Raw genomic sequence first — 26,373 nt, 5'->3', positions numbered from 1 at the left:
GAGACCTGCCGGCAAAGGCGCCGGGCGCGCGTGCGGGGCGCGGTGCCCGCGGCCAGCCGGGTCGGCGGGGCCGGGCCGCGCCTTCGCCCTTGGCCGGCGTCCTGGCGAGCCTCATGCGGCCCCTGCGCTCACGGCCGCAGCTGCCCGGCTGCCCGGCTGCGCGGGGCAGGTCCAGGACCCGAACCCCGCTCCCCAGCGCCTGAGCGCCTGCGAGCCGCCGGCGGGATGCTGCGGGTCGCCTGAGAGCGCCGCGCCGCGCCGGGGCGGGAGCAGGGAGCGGGCCGCGAAGGGCGCCCCCGGGAGCGCAGGGCGCCCCACGCCGCAGCCGCAGCCGCGCGCGCCGGCGCCCGCTTCCCCCGCTCGGCTCGCAGGCCCTGACTCCGCCAGCCCCCAGGGCCGCGGGGCCGCCAGCCAGCCGCACGCCTCGGCGTCAGGGGCATGGAGGAGCGGCGGGCTCCGAGCCGCGCCCCGGAGTCCCCGAAACTTCCAAGCGGGCGCCCGTCCGCGCCGCTACCGCTGCCGCCGCCTCTTCGCCTGCCGGCCTGAGAGCGGGACCATGGATGAAAGGTTCAACAAGTGGCTGCTGACGCCGGTGCTCACTCTCCTCTTCGTGGTCATCATGTACCAGTACGTGTCCCCCTCCTGCACCAGCTCCTGCACCAACTTCGGGGAGCAGCCCCGCGCGGGGGAGGCCGGCCCGCCCGCCGCCCCGGGTCCCGCCCGCCGGGCACAGGCGCCGCCCGAGGAGTGGGAACGGCGGCCCCAGCTGCCCCCGCCGCCCCGGAGGCCGCCCGAGGGTCCTCGGGGGGCCGCGGCCACAGAGGACGAGGACGAGGAGCCTGGGGACCCGGAGGAGGAGGAGGAGGAGGAGGAAGAGGAGTCGGACTCCGAGGCCCCTGAGAACGGCTCCCTGCCCCGGTTTGTGGCGCGCTTCAACTTCACCCTGAAGGACTTGACCCGCTTCGTGGATTTCAACATCAAAGGGCGCGACGTGATCGTGTTTCTGCACATCCAGAAGACCGGGGGCACCACGTTCGGCCGGCACCTGGTAAAGAACATCCGGCTGGAACAGCCTTGTAGCTGCAAAGCCGGCCAGAAGAAGTGCACCTGCCACCGGCCCGGCAAGAAGGAGACGTGGCTCTTCTCCCGCTTCTCCACCGGCTGGAGCTGCGGGCTGCACGCCGACTGGACAGAGCTCACCAACTGCGTGCCGGCCATCATGGAGAAGAAGGACTGTCCCCGCAACCACAGCCACACCAGGTACTGTTTCCTGCCCCGTCTCCCTTCCTGCCGCCTCCCTGCCCCTCTCCCTCGAGTCTCGACCCCAGGCGACCCCGCGCTCACTGCGCGTGCCGGTGGTTCTCCCGCATCTTCAGCGGTTGGTGCAGAGGCTGGGAGAGGGATGAGAAACCTCTGGATAGTACCTAGGTCTTGAACCCACTCTTCCCCTACCCCCCCACCGCTTCCCGCCACCCCCTTTTCACCCTCAAAGGTGTCTGGAGTCATCCTGTGTATCCTGTCTGGCGCCTGGCACGGTGTGGCCTCTCTCCAAGCGGACGCTAGAAAACCCCCATGGAATGGCGAGGGGGTAGGGTTACACCAGCGAGGTCGAATCTCGTGCTCAAGTTTTGCGAGTGGAAACCCAAACCCGGTGAAAGGCAGGGAGAGCTGAGAGCAGAGAGGCAGGGCAGGAGTTTTCCAGGCGCGGTGACGCTGGAGACGAGTATAATCGCTCCGTAAGCGGCTCTTGGGTGGCTGCTCTCCAGCCCAGGGAACAATCAATCCTCTTGGTGCCGCTTTGAAGATACACGTGCAAATTCCTGCTCTGCCTTGATAACCCTAATTCTGGAAATGGTCTTTGTTGTCCAGCAATGCCAAGATTTGGACTCATGCTGTTCTCAGCAAGATTTCCACTCCCCCCTCCCCCAGGCCATTCCATCAACTTATTCCAAAAGTCTTTGTTAAATGCCTACTGTGTGTCTGGCAGTGTGCTAGGTGCTAAGTGGAAATAAAAGATAAAAAATAAGTAAAATCCCTTGCTTTCAGGATGGAATGACTTTCCTCCCCGCCCCTTTAAAAATAGTAATACAGTTGAGAATTAGGAAAGTTAGAAATCTTAATAGCCAATGAAGCTGCCTGTATTATTAACATCCTTTGAGAGAGGCATGGGCTTAAGAATGTGGTTGAATATTCTTTCTGCCCATTGCAATTTAGAGATTAATCTGACATGCTTGCTCAAGGGACTAAAATATTAAAAGCTTGGAACACTAGTTTATTGAAGTTTTTATCTTAAAGCTTTCAAACAATTTGGTGTAAGGAAATAAGAATTTTAAAAGCTCAAGCTCAATATGATGATATCAGATAGCTTTTGCATTTGACATTATGGAAAGGCTTCGTTTACTGGAAGCCACCCAGATCCTGGAATTCACCACCACTGAAGCATCTAATTCTACTTCATTTCTCCCAGAATGAGCAAAATTTCATTATGGGATTTTTTACTCTGGCAGTTTTTCAAATACTTTCTCTCCTCCCTGCTCCTTTTCCTGTTTCCTGGAAATTGGTTAGAATAAGAAACTGGTTGGACTTGGAATGAGGGCTTTAGTGTATTTTAAGGATCTTTTACTTTTAAATATTCTTAATAGTGTATTATTTTAGATCCTGCTGCTCTGTTTTAGCTCAATACAGTTTTTCAGTTAAGTATTACTTCTAAACTTCCTAGCACATAACACTATTATTCCAGGGAGAGACAATCTCTGCTACATTTCATCCAACGTTGTAGTCCTTGTATTTAGAGCTTACGTATTAATTCCTGATTGACCCCAAAGAATTTGCTAGTCTGCTTCCCAGCTTCCATTTCCCTAAAACTGGACACTTTGATTATTGCATAGGAACATCTGATTACTCTCCAGGAGGGGCTGGCATTATTTTTATTATTATTATTTTTTTTACCAATGTGTATAAAAGTCTTAGTGAATGGATGAAGATTTGGGAGGAATTAGAGGAGGATGTGGAATCTAAAAATAATTGGATTTTTGCTTAGTGATGAAATGCTGCTGCTGCTACAGATCCTGCATAGATTACAAGTATTTAATAGTAAGGTGTTACTTCTGTAGGAAATACTTAATATCTCTCTACTCTGTGATGTAGGAAAATTCTACTTTGGCTACTTAAACATGTGATTTCTAGTGCATGATCAAACTGTTTTCTTTGTTTAGCAATAGACTATAAACGTTCATTTCTCCCCGAATCACAAGTTATTGGATGATCAATCACCCTGGACTAGTTTTATTTTATTTTTTAAAAATTTTGTGATAGCATTTTGTTTGCATCACATTTTATAATCCTTTCTTTTCCTCCTCATCCTCTCTTTCTTCCCAGTAATTCTCAATTACTTTTCTTCTCTAGATACTGAAGGATGGAATGCTTGTGACATATGTGAAGTGCCCTGCATCAAGAGCTATAGGGAAAAAGTTGAAGAGATATTAACAGTAGCATTTTCCTAGCAGAGAAGATTGAATTAGTTGTCCGTCATTGTAATGTCTGTGTACAGCATTCTATAGTCAACTAGATTAGCCTGGATAATGGAGGGTACATTTCCTCAATGCAAAATGGCAGATAATCTATTGCTACATAATGGGAACAAGGTTCTACTTCAAATAGGGCTGACTCTAAGCAAAATTGATAAGTAGACCCTGATTTTAGTTTCCCACTTTCTCTGCTTTGGTCCCCCCAAAGCATTCTCTTTGTATTTTCTCAGGGATCAGTGCCCTTATGGATCATGTAATGGATAAAAACAAGCAGTCAGATGAGTATGGCTCTTGTACTTACTAGCTGTGTAATGAGGAGTAAGTTACTCTTTCTGATTCTTCACCTTTAAAGTGTAGATAATAATAACAGTATATCCCTTATAGGGATGTTGTGAGAACTAAATGAGCCAATGCATGCGAGATGCTTAGCATAGTATATATGCATAGTATAATATACTGGTATATAGTACTTAATATGTGGGCATATAGTAATACTGTGATATCAGTTGTTAATTATAATAATATTTTCCCTAATCAAGGTGTTCATTCCCAAAGAGAGCTGAGGTCAGTTTCTTAGAACAGCTCAGTGTAAATGGGTCACCTGAACTTACAGAGATGCCATTTTATGATTACTTGTACTGAGTCCTAAGTTCCAAACTTAAGCAATAAATTATGGACATTTGGCATCATTTATTGCAAGGGGCAGGATGGGGAACAGGGATGGGGGCACACAATATAATTGGATATAGATTCTGTTGGTGATAAGAAAAACTTTCTTATTGTGTGAGAGGAGGTGGGAACATCTAGGACCAAAGGCAGAAGTGGAAGCCAACTCTGAAAAGAAATGTGTGGTGGAGTTGCAGGAGCCATATATGGATTATATGGACCATGAAGGGGCAAAGCTTCAGGCTGACAGTTTGAATCCAGCTCAGAGGTAGTTTCTGACCACAGAAATTGGTTAGAATAAGATAGGCAGATATCACATCTGAATGACCTCTTTTATAATATTACTGATGATTTTTTCCCATTATTATTGTATTGCTTCCCTCGCCCCCCCCCCCCAATTATTTCTTTGGTAAGTTATTCTTTGCCACTATCTTTATACTTCCTTCTTTAATATTGTATGTCTTCCCTTTATCTGCATACCCAGATGCAGAGCATCATTTTTTTTTATTTTTTTGGGGGGGGTTACAGGGTCTCACTCTGTTGGCCAGGCTGGAGTGCAGTGGTGTCATGATGGCTCACTGCAACCTCAAACTTCTGGGCTTGAGCAATCTTCCTGCCTCAGCCTCCCGAGTAGTTGGGACTTCATGTATGTGCCACCAAGCCCAGCTAATTTTTCTATTTTTTGTAGAGACAGGGTCTCCCTATGTTGCCCAGGCTGGTCTTGAACTCCTGGCGTCAAGTGATCTTTTTGCCTTAGCCTTCTAAAGTGCTATGATTACAGGAGTGAGTCACAGTGCCTGGCCTCCAGAGCTTTAGAGGATTCCTTTTTATCATTGTTGAGTAGGTACAGAATCAGAGCATTTTATGGCTAAAAAAAGGCTGAAAAGATAATCTAGTCTTATATAATTTTTATGGGTAATCTAACCTTTAAAATGTGAAATGATATACCTAAGGTTTCTTCAGTGAATTCATGTCTTCATTGTCATAATTTATAGTCAATGTTTTGCTTACCATGTCTTCTGTTTACTATGGAAAGTAAGTACAGTGGAGAGTGCCTTAAGCACATAATTACCATGTGCCAGGCACTATGGTAGTTCTGGGAATGGAGTTTGGAACATTGTCAGCCCTCTGTATCCCAGGCTGTTAGGGAAGATTGACCTTAATCTTTGGTAAGTTGGTATCACTCACATTCTTAAATAATGATGGAAGGATATCCTGTCCATATCCTTTTGTAGGATGGGATGCCAATTTTTTCTCTTTTATGACCCATATTGCATTGATTCTGTTAGGATAGTTGGAACCCTGTGGATATTGTATTAAATAAGGCAGTCTTTTTTGCAAGTGATACAAACCTAACTCAAACTTATTTCAGCTGGAGGGGGATTATTGGCTTACATAATTATATCACAGGAAAGGTAGGGCAGAGGTGGTTTTAGGAATGACTGGAACTGGAGATTTAAGGTATTTATTCCTGTACTCCTTTGCATATTGATCTCATTCTATCAAATTGGCTCATTCCACGAGATGGGTAAATGGCCTTCACATCTAACAGCCCACAAGCCGAAAGGAAAGCAAGCATTTTCCTAGTTCTAGTTTGAAATCCTGGGGAATGACTGTTTAGTTCAGCGTAGAACTCGTGATTCTTATTTCAGCCAATCATTGTGGCCAGGGAGATGAGGTTCATTGACCCTCCTTGTATCACGGAACCACCGCCATGACTGGTGTGTGTGTATGAGATCAGTTATTGGAAGAGGGGAGCTAGCATAGAGCTCTGGGGTGCACCATCGGCTGCTGGCCAGTCTCTCCAATTGTGTCAACTCTAGGAGCAAATAAATGAGAAATAAACAAACCTTCAGATCTCTTCTTTGTATTCCATGCAGGAAAAATTTTAAGTTAAACTGCACCTTGAATTTATTTGCATCGTCTGGAAACCATGCCAAATGAGAATTAATCAAAAGAACTGGTAATATTTAATGAACATGGAGATGGGAAAATAAGGAGAGACATAAAAGTTGCCTTCAAATACTCCAAGGAGGAAGATGTGCAAGGTGGAGGAGACTTGCTCCCAATGCTCCAAAGGGATAGGAGTGGGCTAAGAAGTGATGAGATTTCAGCTCAGAGTAAGAAAGAACTTCATAAAATTTATGACTCTCTAAAATGAGCATGAACTCTTTTGTGAAGTGGTGTGCTCCCCAGCAATGAAAACCTTCAGAGTGGCTGGTTAACCACTGATGTTGTAAAAGGAATTTCTTCCTGGTGAAGGGCTTAGCCTGAATGGCCTTTTATTTTAAGGTTCTTTAGTTCTAATCTAAACTTAGTTCAGGGTATCTTTCTTCTCCCCTTTCCTACCCTTGGCATAGAAAAGGAGGGAAAAAGGATTATAAATGAACTAGTCAGTACTCCAGTCATTGTAAACATTTCTACCAAGGAAACTTTTGGTAAAGCATAGTCTGAGGATATAGGCTGTTTCACACATTCAGGGTCAAAAGCAATAAATGGGTCTTGTGTATTAGATTGTCTGCTTCTTAATAGTAAGTATGAAAAGATAAGATGAGAAAATATAATGAAACTTGCCACAAAAAACCAGAACACTTTGAAACATCCTCTGGTTATTGCTTTTCCTTTAGACAGCAGGCTGAAATATATAAGGATGCTGCAGAGCTGTTTCAAAGACTCTAGAATATTATGGCCTGTACCACTTTCTAAAGTATGATCTGTTTGATGTCTGTTCTAATTAGAATTGTTAAACTGCCAAGAAGGTTAATTTTTATCACAAAGTTTGTGTGTAGTCTAAAACTAAAGAGATATAAAATTGTTCTATCTGCCATATCTACTTACTTGTTCATTACGGGGTCTCTTCAAGTATTGTTTCTGCTTCAAACCACCAACATTTGCTATAAATCAGAAAGAGGTTAAATTAAACCCATTCAGGTTTTTGAGTGGTGAAGATATAATTGGAATTAGTAACTGTTACTGCCTTTTGTTTTCCAGTTACCTTGGGATTTTTGATTGGGTTGATTTTAGAGAAATAGAAATGTTCTTGTAATAATTAGAAGCTAGGTAAATTCAGCTACCAACAATTTGGATTTGCTTAATCTTAGATGTTTATATTATGATTCCCAAAAGTTAATTATTATCATCTCATTTTGACTAAAGACAATCAGAAGCTTAAGGCATTTGAAAGTTATTTATGCTTGATAATGAACTGAACAGTTTAATTGAGACTGGCAAATCCTAATGTCATTTTAAGAGTCATGAAATAAATTATTGGGCCAAGAAATAGGTATGATATGAAAACAATTTAATGGAAAACTCAATATTTTGTAGTAATCGCCTATCTTATTTTTGAGTTTGTTAGATTGTGGGTATCATGTATAAATTCTGTGTTGATTTTAGTTGGCTAATGTAACTTTGTTTAAAGTATAGCTAAGTATTTATATGTTGGGAAATATAGTAAACATTTGTTAAATAGTATTATTTGCTTATATCTTCCTCTGGCAAATATAGTTGCTCAATAAAACACATGTAAAGTGCCCAGCACAGAGATTAACCTGTAGGAGATGCTCAGTGATTAGATTTTCTTTAAAAAATACAAGAATAACTTGAGAAGATTGTATTCTTTTAAAGATGGAATTATCTGGTATTTTGTATCATGACTTTATTATTTGAGGTGCAAATTCTAATTATTACTGGTTGCCTTTCATAATAAACCAGATGCCAGCTCCCTCCTAGATTTACTCCTAGAACAGGAATAAAAGTAATTATGGAGACCAGGGCTTATTGGGCCATTTTAGGAGGTTTCTCCTATTAGACAGTATGCCGCAAGTCAGAAATTCATTTGGATATGAGCAGATGTACTTGCCTCTTGGAAAGGTTAATCTCATCATTCATTTTCACTTTAGAAAAAAGTCAGCCTAAACTGAGAGCATGTGAACTTTGATGTAGGGTGGGGAGTATATACGAGGTATATAAAACCTCTGGTCAAAGCCAGATGGTTGAGGTGGTGGTAGTTGGAGATTGTAATACTGGAAAACAAGGTAAAGAGATGACGCATTAGGAAAAAAGTTCTTAAGAGAAATTGGAGAAAACGATGAGAAACTTATCAGCCACTAGAAATCACTGGAAATTGTGCTGATGCCTGATTTGTGAATGTCAGGAGGGTAATGTTTAAGAGCAGGGATTCTGAAGTCAAACTACCCGGATTTTAATCTGATTCAACCACTTACTGTCATATGACCCTGGTTTAAGTCACTTATCTGCTCTGCACTTCAATTTCCTTCTCTGGAAAATGGGAGTAATAAGAGCACGCTCTCATGGTGAGCATTAATAATCCATGTGGCACTCTTAGGATAGTGCCTGACACATAGTGTGGAAATCATGAAAGAGTTAGCTGTTATTATTTTCTCATGGGACTCATTTTAGACATACATGTTATTTTGCATAAAAATAAAATGATAGGTAAACCTATACTATCCTTTTTGAATCTGGAACTTTCGTCCTGAATAATGCAAAAATGAACTTGCAAGCTGTGATACAAAAGAGAAGCTATAAATGATTAAAGTTAATGATAATTCTTAGGATACTGTGGATACTCAGTGGGCACTCAATGAATGCTGTTGAATGAATGGAAACTCACAGACTTTTTTCAGCATATCATTTTATTTTTTATGGGAAATTAATGAAACAGTAATAAAAATGTTTAAACATATGCAATTAAATTCATACATGAGGCAATCCTGCAGTGAAATTGAATGAGTTGCCTGTGGGCACATAAATATTTGTAGTTCATTGCTATTATTAATATCTTACCATGCTTTTATTGGTAAGTACTCTGTCATTTGTTTTCAGAACCTTGCGTTTTACACTGTGTATTCATGTTTGCTCCTGCTTTTCTAGTTACTTTATAAACATAAGAGGGTATAAATGCTAACCACCTTGATGTCTTTGGTATTTATTTTTTAGATTTACGGAGTCTTTCTTCCAAATAATTAAAGGTTCTAGATATATAACTATAAACCTGGATGATGGCATCTGTATTTTGTAGACTCTAGAAACTTGCAGAATTTTATGGGCTACTTCAAATGTGAAAACATAGGCCTAGAAAGAAGAGTAAACATAATTTTAAACAGTGATATGCTGTAACTTAATGTGTGTATGGAAACCTGAAGGTAAGATCCGTACAATACAGTAAAGAACAAGGTGACATGCCAAGGAAGAGAGAATAGACAGTGATAATGTAGGGTGTAAATTAGAAAAATGCTACAGAGCAGGGAAAGAAGGACAAAAGTAGTCAAGGTGAAGAATGAATTCCTGGAAGAACTGAATCAGAAAGAAGGTAATATTGAATGTAGAAGACAGAAATTTATCTTGTATGCAGTGGTTTGTCTCATTAGTGCATTTATGGGAAGTAATCAACTATCCGGGAGGCTATCTGATTTGGAGTGCTAGTGTATGTCAATGCAACTGATGATACACATTTATTTACTTAGGCACCGTTTTCTGTATCATGTTGCTGTTTTAAAGCATTGGAAGTTTTGTTAGTCAGAATCCTGGCAGCAAACAGAGCCACACTTTGGGATTTTGAAGGGACTAGTTACAGAGGTACGGACAGGGATAAAGGAACCAACATTCGACCTCAAGATCCTTGTAACTAGTAACAATGGGAAACTGTTAACCCCACTGGATCTGAAGGGGCAAAAGGAGAGATTGGTGTTATCAGTATTTGCTGTTGGCTGGAGGCTGGCAGGAACTACAGTCTCATTGGTAGGAGGGAACCCAAGAGGAGGCTTCTGGACAGGAGCTATTTGTAGAAAGCAGCCACTGCCAGAACTATGGAGCCAAGGCAGAGGGGAAGGGGTGGAGGAATGAAGGGTGGGGGGGAGACATATCTTGACCACTTTCTCCTCCCACCTGTCCATCTCCTTTTGTGGTCTTCCACTGAGTGAATCCCCTTGGAAGCTAAAGGATAAGAAAGCTAGTTGATGTATTCCATGGCCTTCAGCAAGGCAGAGAAAGATGGAGAATGGAATTAGGGTTTGGGGATGGGAGAGATGAAATGGACACTAACATGTACAATGTCTTAAAATTGTTTGAAATTTCTTCTACTTCATTTTTATAGATGCCTTGGTTGTGTTCTATAAATGAGACTGAGAGCACATAATCTATATTTTAGTACTTGTACCGCATATTTTCTGCATGGACCATTAGTCTCCACCTAAAGAATGATGAATGCAGCAAAGGACCACTCAACAAAGGAACAGTTACCATAGACAAGTGACTTTTTGCTGAATAATAAAAATAATGCCAAATTTGGTATTTGTCATCTTAGTGTCCCAGAATCAGCTGATGATAGTGACAGATTTCAGCAGTTAGATTTGTATTATGATGCACCAGTAGACAACACACATTTTATATTATATTTATGTGTGACATTTTATAAATTTACAGTTATATAACAAAATTAAGGCATGACAAGTAGTTTGTAAAACTGGCTGTAGTTTGCAAGAACATTTATGAGATTAGATGCTTTCTGTTGCTTAGATTTTTCTTCCAAGAGCATTAAGAATCTTTAGGGTAATACTTATAAGCTTTAAGTCTCTGAAAGGAAAAGGTGAGGGAAGGAAAAAAAATTTTGTCACATTCAAGACTATTCTAATAATTTTAATTTTAATTTTAAAGGACTTTTTAAACACTATTTCCGTGTGTATTTGGGAGTGGGACATGCTATGCTGAAAGTATACATGCATGCACCTTTCTGTGCAAAATATTATGAAGATCTCCTAATATTAGATACTAAAAATATTTAAATAAAATTGGTATCTGACAAAACTTGACACAAGAACCATCAATTCACTGCTTTAATTCTGAGCGCCAAAATACCATCAGTGAAATACTATTTAGAGCATGTATTTATGGATGACAAAAACAATATCCAGTGCAATGTCTGTATGTAGTACATCTATTGGGATTGGTGCGTGTATGTTAAGTTTGTTTCTCCCGTCCATAGGAGGGCATTTGGAGTAGTTGGGAACAGTGTCATCCATGGAGAATATACCAACCTGCATCTTCTTTGTCATTGTTGCCATTTACACATGGTCATCTTTTCCCCCCTCTACACCATTTTATGGCATGGCTAAAGACAGCAATGGCCTGTAAACAAGAGGATCATCTTCAGGCCCTTGTCTCTGTGAGAAGAGTTACTTGCCGTGATAAAATTGCCTCAGGAATTGTTTTGTGCTGGCTATGAAAGTTATCAGTTCTAAGGAACCTTCACTCTGTTGAACCAGATTTAAGTCCAGTTAACTTAAAAGATCTGGGAAAGGTGTTAAGGAAGGTGTTTTTTCCCCATACAGCTTTATTGTGCCTTCCATATATGCGATGAAAGATGTGGGTTAATGGATATTTCTATTTCTAATATTTTTATTGATGAACAATTCTACCATTTCTATTGATAAATATCAAGGATACTGGTGCATAAAAACTTCTGAAACATGAAGAAACTTCGTGTTTCATGTACATTGGAAGTGTCCAATTTATTATTGGATGCATTCTTATTTTAAAAATATTTGTGAACTATTATGGCCCATTCTTTGTCTTTTAAATCCAGACTTAAGCCCAAAACACCACTGCGAATAAATTTCTTTGCTTTGAAGGTTTTATTTTCCAAGTTCCTTATGTGTGCTATAAAGAATAATTAATGTAATGAAAAAATCAATATCGTGTATAAATTATTTAGACTTTACTATCATTGTAATTTTCTCTTCAACACCTATTGATCGGCAACAATTCATTTGTTAATTTCTTCCTAATAAGATATTCATTGTATTAGGTCTGTAGTAGTGCTATCCCTGCACTTTCACAAGCAAGTCATGAATTACTAATGATACATGGAACAAGTTAACTTACTAGTGAGTGGAATGAGATGGAAAACAGGCAAAGGGGAGTAATTTGAAATGCTGGCCTATAGAAACCCTGTGTAGGCAGACAACTGCTAATAATTCAATGAATATGTGCTTGCAGGATGGTAATTTGTGCTTTAAAACTTCATGGGTATGTATTTTTCCAGGTATGTATATGTTTTCATTTTAGATTAATTTTCAATCACTACTTCTCTTTTTTTGGAGGGGGTGGAGGGGGTACTCTTCCCTAATTATTAATATCTATAATAGTGCTTTGAACATGGTGGTTATTAAATGATGTTTTGATAGTTGACAACTGAATTATTTCAGAGCATGGGAAAAATCGAGACCTTTTTGAAACTTAGAGAGTGATGCGTCCAAGAAGAAATCAAACTCACAAATTCATGGCAAAGAGAATTTTTGCATTGGATAATTTGGATCAGGGAGGCAGAGTGGTATTCTGAAAAGACCTCTACATTTATTATCAGGCAACAGGGTTTGAATCTAAGCTTCCTCATTCATTCATTTACTGATTTATTGTATCCCTTCCTGCCAACATATAAGTTTCCTGAGGATGGTGACTTTGTTTTGTTCTGGTCTGCATCATCAGTGCCTAGAACAGTGCCTGACACATAATGACTGTCAAATCAATGTTGACTGCATAAATGAAAGAATGAAAAAAAGAAAGTATAAATAAATTTACTAATTTATTAGACAATTTGGATAAGGATATGTGTTCTGTATCCTTTTTAAGAGTTGTTGTGGGGTAAGGAAATGACTCTGAAGGCACTTCGTAAAGTATAGAGTATTGTACTATGTAAATTTAAATTTACATTGACATTGAGAACTCTTGATATAAAATGGAAAAAGAAGGAAAGTTGAATTTTGAAAATGCAATGAATATGTAATTCACCTCTCATAGAGCATTTAAAAACTCTGCAATGACAAAGATGAAGTTGAAAATATGCAAAATACACGTTCAGCTCAACAACTTGTTAGAGTAATGAGCAGTTTCTTTTAAAACAGGACATAATATATCATAAATGACTTATCTAAGTACCTAAGTCTTTCCCTTAGACCATCAGGAAACCTTTTTTTTTCCAAGGATTTGACATATATCAAAGTTTGAAAGGATTTTTTTTCATTGCTTTACCTTTTTGAGAAAATTATCCTAAAATTAATATTTTTAATTTTATGTTCATGACTTTGTCTTTATATGACAGATATAAATTATGACTATAGGTTAATACGTCCTGAAAGTGAGCTGAGAATGTAATTTCTCTTCATTTAAGCTGATTTAAGATGTGATAATCTGCTGAATTGTTCTATACATACTTGGTTTTGCAGTTAATTAGAAAGAAAGCACGGAGTTACTTTAGAATAGAAAATAAAATCTTCCAGAATCTTGAGTTTGCATTATAATAAGATCTATTGGCAGAATCATTTTTGCTTGGTAATGAGCTGGTTTTTGTATGTGAAGCCTGGTCCTAATCCATTCCAAGTTATGACAGATTTGCACAGGTTGAGACATAGTACACATAACTCCTGGCCTGGGGTGAGTCTTGGAGAAAGGTCAGTAAGCTGAAGGAAAACCATATGATTCACGGTATGATGTTTCATGCTTTGACATTTGGGGCCTTGCTGTCAAAAAAGTGGGTTTTGAAACAGTGCTGAAGCCAGTGATCAAAGTACAGGTACAAAGTGGAGACAAGGTCTAGGATTAGACCAATTAGTGTCCTTACACCCATGGTCAGGAGTGTGGATTGGTTCAAGAGATTGAAGCAGACTGAGCCTCCAAATCAGATGGTTCTAAGGAGGACATGGATATAGGAGGAGGAAGGCAGAGAAGGGAAAGGTTTAGAGCTGTGAAATCAAGCAAAATGCATAGCGTATTCCTTATAATGTAAACAATGTTATAAAAACATTGAATGGTTGACAAGTGATATATAATATTTAATTTTATTTTGAAGTTATTTTCTTTCTGTAGCTAGCTAGATTGATTAATTCATTCATTATTGTACATAGCCTAATACGCAGGCACGGTGGAGGATGCAAATTGAGTAGAAAACTTGGTCCTGGCTCTCGAGGAGTGAAATCGTATTTATGTAAGTCATGGAAAAAATGAGTTGTAAATATTTACATCCACAAAGAAGGTGTGCTAAAAGATAGAGTGTGAATATTTGCTGGAATGAACAAGGTAGGTAATAGGTAATAAAGGGTTTGAACTGGCAGAAAAGATGGGGTGATACTGGGTTGAGAGTAGGGCTGTTTAGAGAGGGCTCGGAAAATATGCTAGACTAAGGAAACTAGTTTTGATTCAATATGAAATTTAGAATTACTTAAAGTTCTTAAACAGTAGTAGTTGTTAAAATATGTCCTTAAATTCTGTGATACTCTTCTCTTCAAGAGGTGAAGCTTTATTTGTCCTTTCACTTCCAGTATTGGTTTTAATGACTTGATTCTTTTTTTTTATTTCAGCATATTATAGGGGTATAAAAGTTTAGGTTACGTATATTGCCCTTGCCCTCTCCTCCCCGCCCCCCCCAGGTCAGAACTTCAAGCGTGTCCATCCCCTAGATGGTGCACATCGCACTAACTATGTGTGTATACACCCATCCCCTCCCCCACCCACATCTGCCCGCCATCTGATTAATGTTATTCTTAAATGTGCTCTTAGGTGATGATCAGTGAAACCAATTTGATGGTGAGTACACGTGGTGCTTATTTTTCCATTCTTGGAATACTTCACTTAGTAGAATGTGTTCCAGCTCTATCCAGGAAAATACAAGAGGTGCTATATCACCATTGTTTCTTATAGCTGAGTAGTACTCCATGGTACACATATACCACATTTTATTAATCCACTCATGTATTGATGGGCATTTGGGTTGTTTCCACATCTTTGCAATTGTGAATTGTGCTGCTATAAACATTCTAGTGCAGATGTCTTCTTTATAGAATGTCTTTTGTTCTTTTGGGTAGATGCCCAATAATGGGATTGCTGGATCGAATGGTAGGTCTACTTGTATCTGTTTAAGGTATCTCCATATTGCTTTCCACAGGAGTTGCACTAGTTTGCAGTCCCACCAGCAGTGTTCCTGTCTCTCCGCATCCATGCCAACACTTATTGTTTTGGGACTTTTTGATAAAGGCCATTCTCACTGGAGTTAGATGATATCTCATTATGGTTTTGATTTTCATTTCCCTGATGATTAGAGATGTTGAGCATTTTTCATATGTTTGTTGGCCATTCTTCTGTCTTCTTTTGAAAAATTTCTATTCATGTCCTTTGCCCACTTTTTGATAGGGTTGATTGATTTTTTTCTTGCTGATTTTCTTTTTTTTTGTTTAATTATTTATTTATTATTTTTTAAAATTTCAGCTTATTATGGGGGTACAAAAGTTCAGGTTATGTATATTGCCCATGCCCCGCCCCCTATCCCTCTGCGTCAGAGCTTCAAGCGTGTCCATTCCCCAGATCAATACATAAGTGGATTAGTAAAATGTGGTATATGTATACCATGGAGTATTACTCAGCTATAAGAAATAACGGTGATATGGAATCTCTGGAGAGATTCTCCTGGAGAAACTTGCTCATTTTCTAATGAATAGAATACAATCAAAGAGATGAGAGCCACTTCTGAGGTTAGGTTATATAAGGACTGTGGATTCTGTTTTTGGTGTGGGCTCTCATGCACGTGCGCTCCCTCTTTCTCTCTCCCTCCTTCTCTCCTCTTTCTCTGGGGGAGGTCGTGTTCTGAGCAGCACCATAGAGAGGTCTACCTGGCAAGAAACTGAAACCTCCTTCCCACAGCAGTGTGAGTGAATTTGGAAGGGACCTTTAAGCTGCAGTCCAGTCTTCAGACACTGCAGCCTTGGGAGAGACCCTGAGCCAGGTTTGAATGCTAACAGGAATGAAAAGTAAGGTGGGGTGAGTGTAGCAGTGATGTTTTTAAGAAGATGAGAGATGATACAATCACAGGGTGCAGGATCTCATCTATCTTCTTCCGTTTTTAACAGAGATGAGAGCCGAGTATTTGAGTTCAGATCCAGGATGGTTGATGGGATTGATGGTTGAAAGATGAGGTGGTTCTAATCTGATTGCATCCCTTTTCTTGATGAAGTGCAGAGCAAGGTCATTCACCAAGAGTGTGAGAAGAGGGAAGGAAGGACGGAAATTTGAGTAGAGCAGAGATGGGAATAATTATCTTAGAAGTTGGGCAAACACATTTCCTAGGGAAGTAAGTTGTCTGGCAGTATTGAGTTCTGTTTTGAGATCTGTGATTATACATTTGAAATCAGTCCAGTTAGAATGGTTCTGTGATTTTCTTCAGCAACATTTAACTGTTTGGGTGGAGACATGGAATCAGTGCACAATTGGGTTTAACCAGCATTGGAGTTTTACCCAGTGAGGAGCAAGGGAGTTATGGATGTTTGCAAGGAATATTTATAGTGCCAGATCATGTCATTTAGTCTGGTTAGGGGATAAGCGAGGATATGAAGGTGGGTGATAGAGAATAAGAAAAATTGGGCTGGGCACAGGTGGCTCACGCCTATAATCCCAGCACTTTGGAAGGCTAAGGCAGGAGGATCACTTGAAGCCAGGAGTTTGAGACCAGCCTGGACAACATAGCAAGACTCCATCTCTACAAAGAATAAAAAAAATTGGCCAAGCATGGTGGTACACCCATGTAGACACCCTGTAGTCCCAACTCCTGGGAATGCTGAAGCAGAAGGATCAGGAGTTTGAGGCTGCAAAACAAGCTATGATCACACCACTGTGCTCCATCCTGGGTAACAGAGCAAGACCCTGTCTCTAAAAATAAATAAATAAGTAAAAAAGAATTAAAAAAATGATAGGGCCAATATTATATATCAGGGATGATGATGGAGGTCTTTCAGGGTTGGTGGAATCTAGGAGTGCTCGAGTGCTGGTATAAGTGTGCTGGACTGTAGGAGACAGTGGTCAGAGAGCAGGGGCTTTGAAATTGAGATGCCGGAGTGTGGGCTGTCCCTTGGATGGTCTCTGTGAATGAGTGCCTGAAGGGGGCAAGGAGTGATCATTGGAGCTAAAAAGGTCAGCGAATGGTGGGGACCGGATGTTGGGATGGATTATCTGTGAGAGTGTTGAAGTCAAGAACGATGATAAAGTAGAGCTGAAGAGGAAAGTAGAGAGCCTGGTGTTGGAGGTCCAACGGAGGTCCTTGGTGCAGCACCAGGGTAAAGGTGCCAACAGCTGATGTGTGCTTTGGAAGACTGTGGGAATAGAATTCCGTACTCCCCTGCAAGTCAGACTTCTGAGCTGTTCAGTTTTGCAGGGCTGTGGGAAGAAAAGTGATAAAGGGTAGAGAAGAGAGCAGAGAATAAAAATAAGAAAGATAGAAAAGAAGTAGCAATAGGAAGTTAAAGAAAGAATTGGAAGAACCCAAATCCTGCTCTGCAGAGAAGGGCGGAAGCCTCGTTCTTCGGTATCCTGTCAGGGGCACAGGAATTCCAGCACAGTAAGGAGGTCAGAGGGCAGCATTCCATGAGAGTTAAATCCTATGACTTCCACTACCTTTATATCTATATTACATAATCTCAGTTAATAAGGAACTGTAAAATTTTGTTCAGCATTCTTTTTTATGAAAACAAAAGAAGAAATACGAATATTTATAAAATTTTCTATCTAAAAGCATTTAAAAATTTTAAGCCTTGATGCCAAAGGGATCAAGCATCTCTTGTCTAAAAGCTTCCCTTCTGAGGGACAGGTTTATCTCTAGTGTTGCCAGGTACATGAGATTTTCCAGTAGACAGATGACCTCACAGGGAATAAACTCTGACCATTGGATGTGAGCTGAGCCCTAGAGTCCGGAAACAAACTATGACTCAGCTGATCATATGTCAGTTTGTGATTAGATAGGTTTCTGAGAAATAGAGGTTTCTCGAGAAGACAACTCACATTCATAAAAGAGGGTTAGATTATTTCAAACCACCAGCGGTTTTGATGAGATAAGCCGGGAAGAGGATGCATTAGGGGATAATTATTATGGTTTCCAAAAGGTTATGCATTGCTTATGTGTGGAAGGGAACTCATTCATAGATAGGTTGGCCTGTGTTTTGTCTAAAGCTTGATTCTCTCCACATTCGGAAAGCTACTTACATTTATTTGGAATCTGATGTCCTTTTGTTCTGTTCTGGAGAAGCGTTGGAGGCAGTGCAAGAAGTTGCACTGGTGTTAGTGCCTTTGAGGTATCAGAGAGGTCCAGGGACCCAAGGGAAGGCCTAGGAATGAAGATCCAAAAGTGGCCCAAGAAAGCAAGGACAGGAAGGTGTATGCAGTGGACTGTGCTCCAACCACCACTATTTATCAAGTCCTTACACTGAATGTCCAGTAATATGGCATGTCCTGAGCAGGCAGAGAGGGATAAGGGCTGCTGATAGAAAGCTCTTTCTTGATGCGAGACAGCAGTGTGAAGCAGTATCTAGGATCCGATGTGAGGTCAGAAGTGCTGGGTACCAGGCTAGGCACTGGAGATAAAAAGGTGAATCTGACTTCGTCTCTTTTCTCAAGAAACGTGCAGTGGACAGACTCCAGAATGGATCATTGTAAAGCAGTGTGCTGTGGCGTGGGTGCAGAGCTACATAGGACAGGACAGAGCATAGCCTGCAGGTCTGGGAAAGGCTTCTGTGGAGGAAATGGTGTAATTATAAAGGGTGATCAGTACTCAGAATAAAGAGTGGTTAATTTTCCCTGACGGCTGTGAAGACTTCAGAAGTGGTAACTCAGGAACTGTGCACAACTTACTTAAGCTTGTCAAGGAACTTCTCCGAAATTATTTCTTCACCATTTCTCCTTTATTTGTGTCCTGGATGTGTCTCGATGACATGCTGTTTGCTGCACCTTGACCAGTATAAAGTTGTGCCATAAGCAATTTATTATTAAAAATGTTAGCAGCACCCAAGTTTATGAAAAATAATTGTAATTTTCTTATAAATTAAGGAGGATTCAAGGTGACCACATAGGATCACTCTTATGCTCTTTAATGCTTTCTTGAGTGGGACACAAAGGGGCAGATATACAGTGTGTCCTGAAGGAAAAAGGTTGATTACTCCATTTTTAGCACATATAATTAAGAACAGATGAATAATACTATTCAATTATCATATAGCTTAATTACTTGTGAATGTGCATATTAAGGTACATAACCTTCCTAGGGTAACTGCCCACTTCCAAAGATAATTTGAGGTAGATTGCAGAATTAAAATAGGACAATTAAAAATATGAGTCAAACCAAAACCAATGAAAAGAAACAGAAAATGGTGTGTGCCAGGCCTCTAGGTTTAGTTAATTTTTGTAGTTAAACATGAACTTAAGCTTTTAATATCGTGGCTGCTAAAACAAACGAAAGAAATAAATAAAATACTTAGCCCTTGTCATTGGGTTAAGTTTGTCTCAGGGGGAAAAAAATTCCTTTTTCTGACCCCTGGAAAGAATTTATTGCCTAAAGGGACATGGGATGACATCATGAACCATGTTTTCACAATAGTTTTGCAGAAGATACAGAAACATTCTTCAAAAGACTGTTACATCCGCTCTATGACACAGATTTTGGTAAATTTACAGTAAGGAACTAGAGAATATAATGAAAAGATCTCATTCACTACAGTGACAAAGATATAAAATACTTAGAAATAAGCTTCATTAGGGATGGCTGTGACCTACATAAAGAGAACAACAGATTTCATTGGCGATATAATTGAAGCTTGAACGAATAGATGTGTTTCCTGAATGGAAGAATGTATATTGTGAAGATTGTACATTTTTATTAAGTTCATTTATAAATTTAAGAATAAAAAAATCTACCAGGTCTTTTCTTGACAAAAATCATCCTAAAACATTTTGAAAAAAAATCTCGGGATACCGAAAGTATTACTGAAGAAGGAAAGTGATGAGGGGGAGTTAGTCCCAGATGTAAACCATGTTAGAAACAATAATTAAACTGCATCTCTGGATGTATAGCTAGAAGTAGACATAAATAGGACAGAAAGCGCCAGAAACAGATGCAATTATATTTATGAATTGAATGTGTGATATAGTAGTTACTACTATAGGGAAAGGAATGCTCATTTAATAGCCAGTTTCCTAACAATAGTTAGAAATACAGCAAACTCTTTTAGATCTATATCATATATTATATAACAAACTATGTCCCAGATGAATTCAATAGTTAAACTTGAAAACATAATATAAGCTTTGGGATAATATAAAATTGGGCATATTCATGTACCTTGGAAAGAATGATCCTTTCCAGCGTATGAAGGGACAAAAAAAAGCACAAGGGGAAAATGAAAGATTTATCTGTATTAAAAATATATAGATTCTCCAAGTCTGAGAAGCTTACATCGGTGCCTCAGCCTCTTTATACTCAGGGCTTAAATCACCATCCAGGGATGAATTATATAAAAATTGATTCACTTAAACTTAAGGAGGTGTTTACAAATAGCAAGTTCTCTTGGTCTTTTTTCTTTTTTTTTCTTTGAAATGGGGTCTTGCTCTGTTGCCCAGGCTGGAGTGCAGTGGTGTGATCACAGCTCACTGTAGCCTTAAACTCCTGGGTGCAAACCATCCTCCTGCCTCAGCCTCCTGAGCAGCTGGGACTACAGGCATGTGCCACCATGCCTGGCTAACTTTTCTATTTTTTGTAGAGACAGGTTCTTGCTTTATTGCTCAGGCTGGTCTTAAACTCCAGAACTCAAGCAATCCTCCTGCCTTGACCTCCAAAGTGCTGGGATTATAGGTTCAGAGCCACCATGACTGGCCCTCTTCAGTCAAACTCAGCCTCCTCTAGTGCACAGCCTCGTCTATGGGGAAAAACTGGACTCAGAGCCCAGGTGTCTCTGAGCAGTGTCTCAGTGGCTTGACTTCCAGGACCTTGGAAAGCTCACTCCGGGTAAACAGATTGAGGAAAAAACACGCAAAATATGACAGGAGAGGATTAATGACTTTCTTAAAGGTATTCAAACTGGTAGAAAAATGATTACATTCTCAATAAATAATTGGGTAAAACTTATATAAAGACAGTTTTCTCATCAAGAACCTCAGTAAGTAAGCAACTAGAAAAATATTAACCACTTCAGTAAGCAATGCAAATAAAATATAAATTAAAAAAAACCCACAATTTATACCTACTAAATGAGTAACCGTTACAAATATAGATATAATACTCAGTTTTCATGAAATCATGGTAAAATGGGCTCATTTGCAAATTTGCAGTCTTCCATTGCTGGGTTTTGGAAAGTAGTCTGACTGTATATCAGGAGTCATAAAACTGCCCTTGAACATTTGTTCCAGGAATCTCAACCCAGGGAATTTATCCTAAGGAAATAATTTAAGAGAAGGAAAAAAAGGAAGATATATGTACTGAGATATTCGTTCCGCCATTGTTTATAATGGCAAAGAGATGGAAAAAACAGGGAATAACTAGGAATTTGGGTGGCGGGGGAATGGTTATACCATGGTACAACAAATTTATGGAATATTATGCCCCCATTAAAATGAGAATTATGAAGATCAGCATATTATGAAATATTTGAGGCACTGTTAAATTAAACAGGACACAAAATAGTGTCTAATCAGCAATCAGCTTTGCATCCCTATGGCCAAGTTCTACAAAAGAACATAATAAAATGAATAAAAAAATTGTTTGTGAAAGTGTGGTAATTTTAATATCATTTCTAGCTTTTTATTATTAAAAGCAGCATGAAGTAGTGGTTAAGTATGTGGATTCTCAGATTACTGGGTACATATAAGTAGTAAGTTCTACTACTTACCAGCTATGTGACTGGGGAAAGTTACTTACCATATTTTGTACCTCAGTTTGCTCATCTATGAAACGGGGATAATAATAGGTAATAGGGCCTACCTTATAGAGTTTTGAGGATTACTTGAGTTAATTATTTTATTTTATTTTATTTTTTGAGACAGTCTTGCTCTGTCACCCAGGCTACAGTGCCGGGGCATCAGCCTAGCTCACAGCAACCTTAAACTCCTGGGCTCAAGCGATCCTCCTGCCTCAGCCTCCGAGTACCTGGGACTACAATTGTGCCCCACCATGCCTGGCTAATTTTTATATTTTTAGTAGAGACAGGGTCTCACTCTTGTTCAGGCTGGTCTCAAACTTCTGAGCTCAAGCGATCCTCCTGCCTCGGCCTCCCAGCGTGCTAGGATTACAGGTGTGAGCCACCGCGCCCAGCCATGAGTTAGTATTTGTAAAGTGCTTAGAAAGTGCCTGGCATATATAAAGCAATACGTCAGTATTACCTATTAGTATAATGTTGCTTTTAATAAGATATAAATGGGTGTAAAAACTGCAAAGTAAACAAAACACTCTTCTTCTCATAAAACACTATCACCCAAGGCCTATTAAATGGATATTGACTTCTCATAAGTCTTTGTGTTGAGAGCAAAGCCATTGACACTGGACCATGACTTCCTTTAGTGCAAGGACTCTGTTTTACCCATTTGTATAATATGCTGGTTCATGGAAGGTAATCAATAAATGTTTTTGACTGACTTTCCCAGGTATGTAATTTTTGATAATTTGGCTTAATGGTTAGTCTGAGTGTAGGTAACTATAGGAATTTTTCCTCCTTGACCTGTTTTTATGTTTGGCTTCATCTTCCACCCTCCTTCCGTGTGTTTGCTCAGCCTACAGTTTTTCAGGACGTGGTTCAGGGGTCATTCCTTTGAAGCTGGGTCAGGAGCTCTTTCTTGGCACAAACATGGAACCCTGTTGATTTGTCTGTTACAGTTATAGTTACATTATATTTTAGTTACATTGTTGCATTAGTTGGAGCTCACCTACTTCCAGGTGACAGAAATCAATCTGTCCAGCTCATACTAAAAGTGCTGTTTGTCTTTAAGGATGTTGGCAGGCCACAGCAACATCTTGGCAGAACAGACAATAGAACAACAGGTGTCAGGAAGAATCTTAAGAACCTGTTCAACGTAGGGGAACTGGGCAGCAGGGATTAGCTCTCTTTCAATGACATGAGTACATATTCTCTTCATTTACTAGCTTCTTTTACACTTGCTTCTCATAGGCCTGACTATGTATTTTTGGCAGAAAAATCTGACCTTTTCGTGAGGTCCCACTGATTGCCAATCAACCAGTCAAAAGTCAAGTGTTTCCCTGATCCAGCTGGGGGGAAGGGGTGGTGGGAAAGAGTATGGCGGTGAGGAGGTGCACCTGCTGTCTCCTAATCAGTAGAAACTGTGCCTTGGGGAATGTTGTTTGAGAAGGGAACAACATGGCAAATATACCCCATACATGTCTAATGTTCAGTGGTCTCCCCTCCGTACTTGGTTCCTAAACCGTGAGTTTTTCAACGGCAGATGAGCACGTCTTATTCATCCATGTATTCTGAGTGACTGGTGCAGTGTCTGGCATGCAGAAAGTGCTCAATATGCACTATTGAACTGAACTTTCATGTGTCTGATAGTTCACTCATTATAACAAGTGATACATCGCAGTAAATTTTCCAATGAATGCCTGAACACCACCATCATAAACTGTTGATGAGAGAGGAAGGCTAGAGAGGTGCACGCGGGTGAATCACTGTCCTATTGTGATTATGTTGGTACTTGGCTTGTGTTCTCATCATCATCGTTATTTAGAGAGGCTCAGGGAAACTTGATGTAGGTAAAAATATATTTAAGGAGAGACAGGAGTTTATATGAAGTAACAGGAAAAGCCTGGGTTTTGGGAGTACACAGATTAATTTTGACTCTGAGCTTTATCATTTACTACATATATGAACTCGAGAAAATCACTAAGTTCTCTGAGCTTCAATTTACTCATCTGTAAAATGAGATAAATAATTTAACCCAGTTTTTAGGATTATTTAATGAGATTGTGAGTTTCTAGCATGTGGTAGGTATTAGTAATTTAATTCCCTTCCCTTTCGCTCTCCTTGCCTCGCATACCTCAAATGCTTTGAGAATTATTTCGAATGGAGCCCTATGAATTCTGTTTTCTACAGCATGGAAGAGACTATTTTGATATGAATATTTCATAAGAGAAGGACTTTCAGGAAAATTCTAATAGGATTAACATTGTAAGATGCCACGTGTGGTCTAAACACATCAAAATAATAGCAGAAGAATAACAAAAATCATAATAAATACCACAAAGGGAAAATAACCTTTGAACACATCAAATGAAAATTTAAAATAAAGAAAACCAGGTGTAATTGTAAAATATTTTAACACTGAAGAGGAAGAACACATTTTCAGGACCAGGCATTTACACGGGTAGGAGTGGAAAACAAATATCAAGAATCACAAAGAGGTAAGATTGAACGATGATATCCACTGGAGAAGATACAAAAGAAAACATAATATCTATAAAAATATGCAGTGGTGATGAATGACTGCAGCACTTGGAAATGCTGCAGAAATACCAAAAAAAAAACACACAAAAGACCCAAAACACCAAAAAACAAACAAACAAACAAAAAAACAAAAAAAATACCAAGGCAGGCTAAGAAGGGTAGGCTTAGAGCACTGGAGATTTACATTAGTTGTAAACTGTAACATTAATATAATAGACTTCATGAATCTGGAAAATAGATTGAGATAAATCTGTGCATAATAGTAGCATGGTTATGGATGAATTGTGTTATCCCCAAATTCATGTGTTGCAGTCCTAATCTACTAAACCTCTGAATGTTGTTGTAGTTGGAGATAGGGCCTTTAAAGAGGTAATTAAAGGTAAATGAGTTCATAGGGGCAGGTCCTAATTTAATGTGACTGGTGTCCTTATAAAAAGAGGAGATTAGGACAGAGACCCACACAACTACAGGGAAAACCGTGTGAAGACACAGAGGGAGGAGGAAGGCCTCAGAATGAAACCAACCCTGCTGACACCTTGATCTTGGACTTCCAGCCTCCAGAGATTACATTTCTGTTGTTTAAGCTACTAAGTTTGTGGTGCTTTGTTATGGCTGTACTAGCGAACTAATACAGACACCAAAAGAAAAGGTGATGGACAATCACCATGGAAACCGTAGGAAGGAAGGAGAGATTTCCTCTAACTTAGAAAAGAACTTTTAAAAGGAGAGAGAGGAAAAATATTGAAATGGCTTCTATCAATACTCTTAATTAACAGTATTAGAGATGTTTGCTGGAGGACTAAGAGTGGGAAAAATACAAAGGATGACATGAATAACATGTTACTAAATGCATGCATGACTATGTATTTACAAAGCTCTAAGAAATCAACTAAAAACTATTATACTCATAAGAGTTCAGCACAATTATAGCATATAGACTGAATCTGTAGTTTCTAGTGCTTCATATACTCAGTGGTTCCCAACCTTTTTGGCACCAGGGACTGTTTTCACGGAAGATAATTTTTCGTTTTGGGATGATTTAGGTGCATTACATTTATTGTATACTTTATTTCTGTTATTAGTACAGTGTTAACCTCTGCCAATGATAATCTGTATTTGCAGCTGCTCCCCAGCGCTAGCATCACTACCTCAGCTCATCAGGCATTAGATTCTCATAAGGAGCACTGAACCTAGATACCTCACGTGCGCAGTTTACAGTAGGGTTCGAGCTCCTATGAGAATCTAATGCCACTACTGATCTGACAGTGATGCGAGTGATGGGGAGCAACTGTGAATATGGATGAAGCTTCGCTCACTTGCCTCCTGCTGTGCGGCCTAGTTCCCAACAGGCTACGGACCACACCCGGGGGTTGGGGACTACAGATATATCTATAAAATATAATAAAAGTGAATCTCCTTATAAATAGTATAGCATAAATAATAAATAGCATAAATAGTATAAATAGCATAAATAATTTTAATTAATTTAATGCAGGCTATGAAAGCTATTTAAGGGATATGAAAGCTATTTAAGGCATTTAAAATAGTAGGAGACATTTTTTAAAAAACTGGGAAAGAGAGAGTAATATTTTACTCCAGAATGCTCTTACTAAGTTTGCTGATGATTATAATATCCCTTTATTAAGTAGAATTAAATATGATAATAGATATTGATGTACTTTGTAAATTATAAAAATAAGATTTGGATGCTAGATACTGTTGCATTATTAGAGTTCAGGATAGCAAAATTGAGACTCAGGACAAATTTTGGGGGAAAATAGATTTTAAGATGTTCTAAAGTACTTAAAGATTGAGATAAATGAAGAATGCCAGATTGCTCAGTGATCAATCATTTTGAGCTCTTGATTAAGTTTGCATTGGATCTATCCCATCCCCTACAGTAGCGT

General features: G+C 39.7%; 1 protein-coding gene across 1 annotated transcript in view; it reads left to right on the top strand.

The window, feature by feature from the left end:
• Positions 1-556: 556 nt before the first annotated feature.
• HS6ST3 (heparan sulfate 6-O-sulfotransferase 3) overlaps positions 557-26,373 on the top strand; it is a 676,566-nt gene continuing 650,749 nt past the window's right edge. The window contains exon 1 of the mRNA XM_069467086.1: positions 557-1,260. Within this exon, the coding sequence (XP_069323187.1) occupies positions 557-1,260 (704 nt within the window). The remainder of the gene's footprint in view (positions 1,261-26,373) is intronic.

Source organism: Eulemur rufifrons, chromosome 4, assembly GCF_041146395.1.
Source record: "Eulemur rufifrons isolate Redbay chromosome 4, OSU_ERuf_1, whole genome shotgun sequence".
NCBI lineage: Eukaryota > Metazoa > Chordata > Mammalia > Primates > Lemuridae > Eulemur > Eulemur rufifrons.
This window is presented reverse-complemented; position numbering and strand designations above follow the sequence as displayed.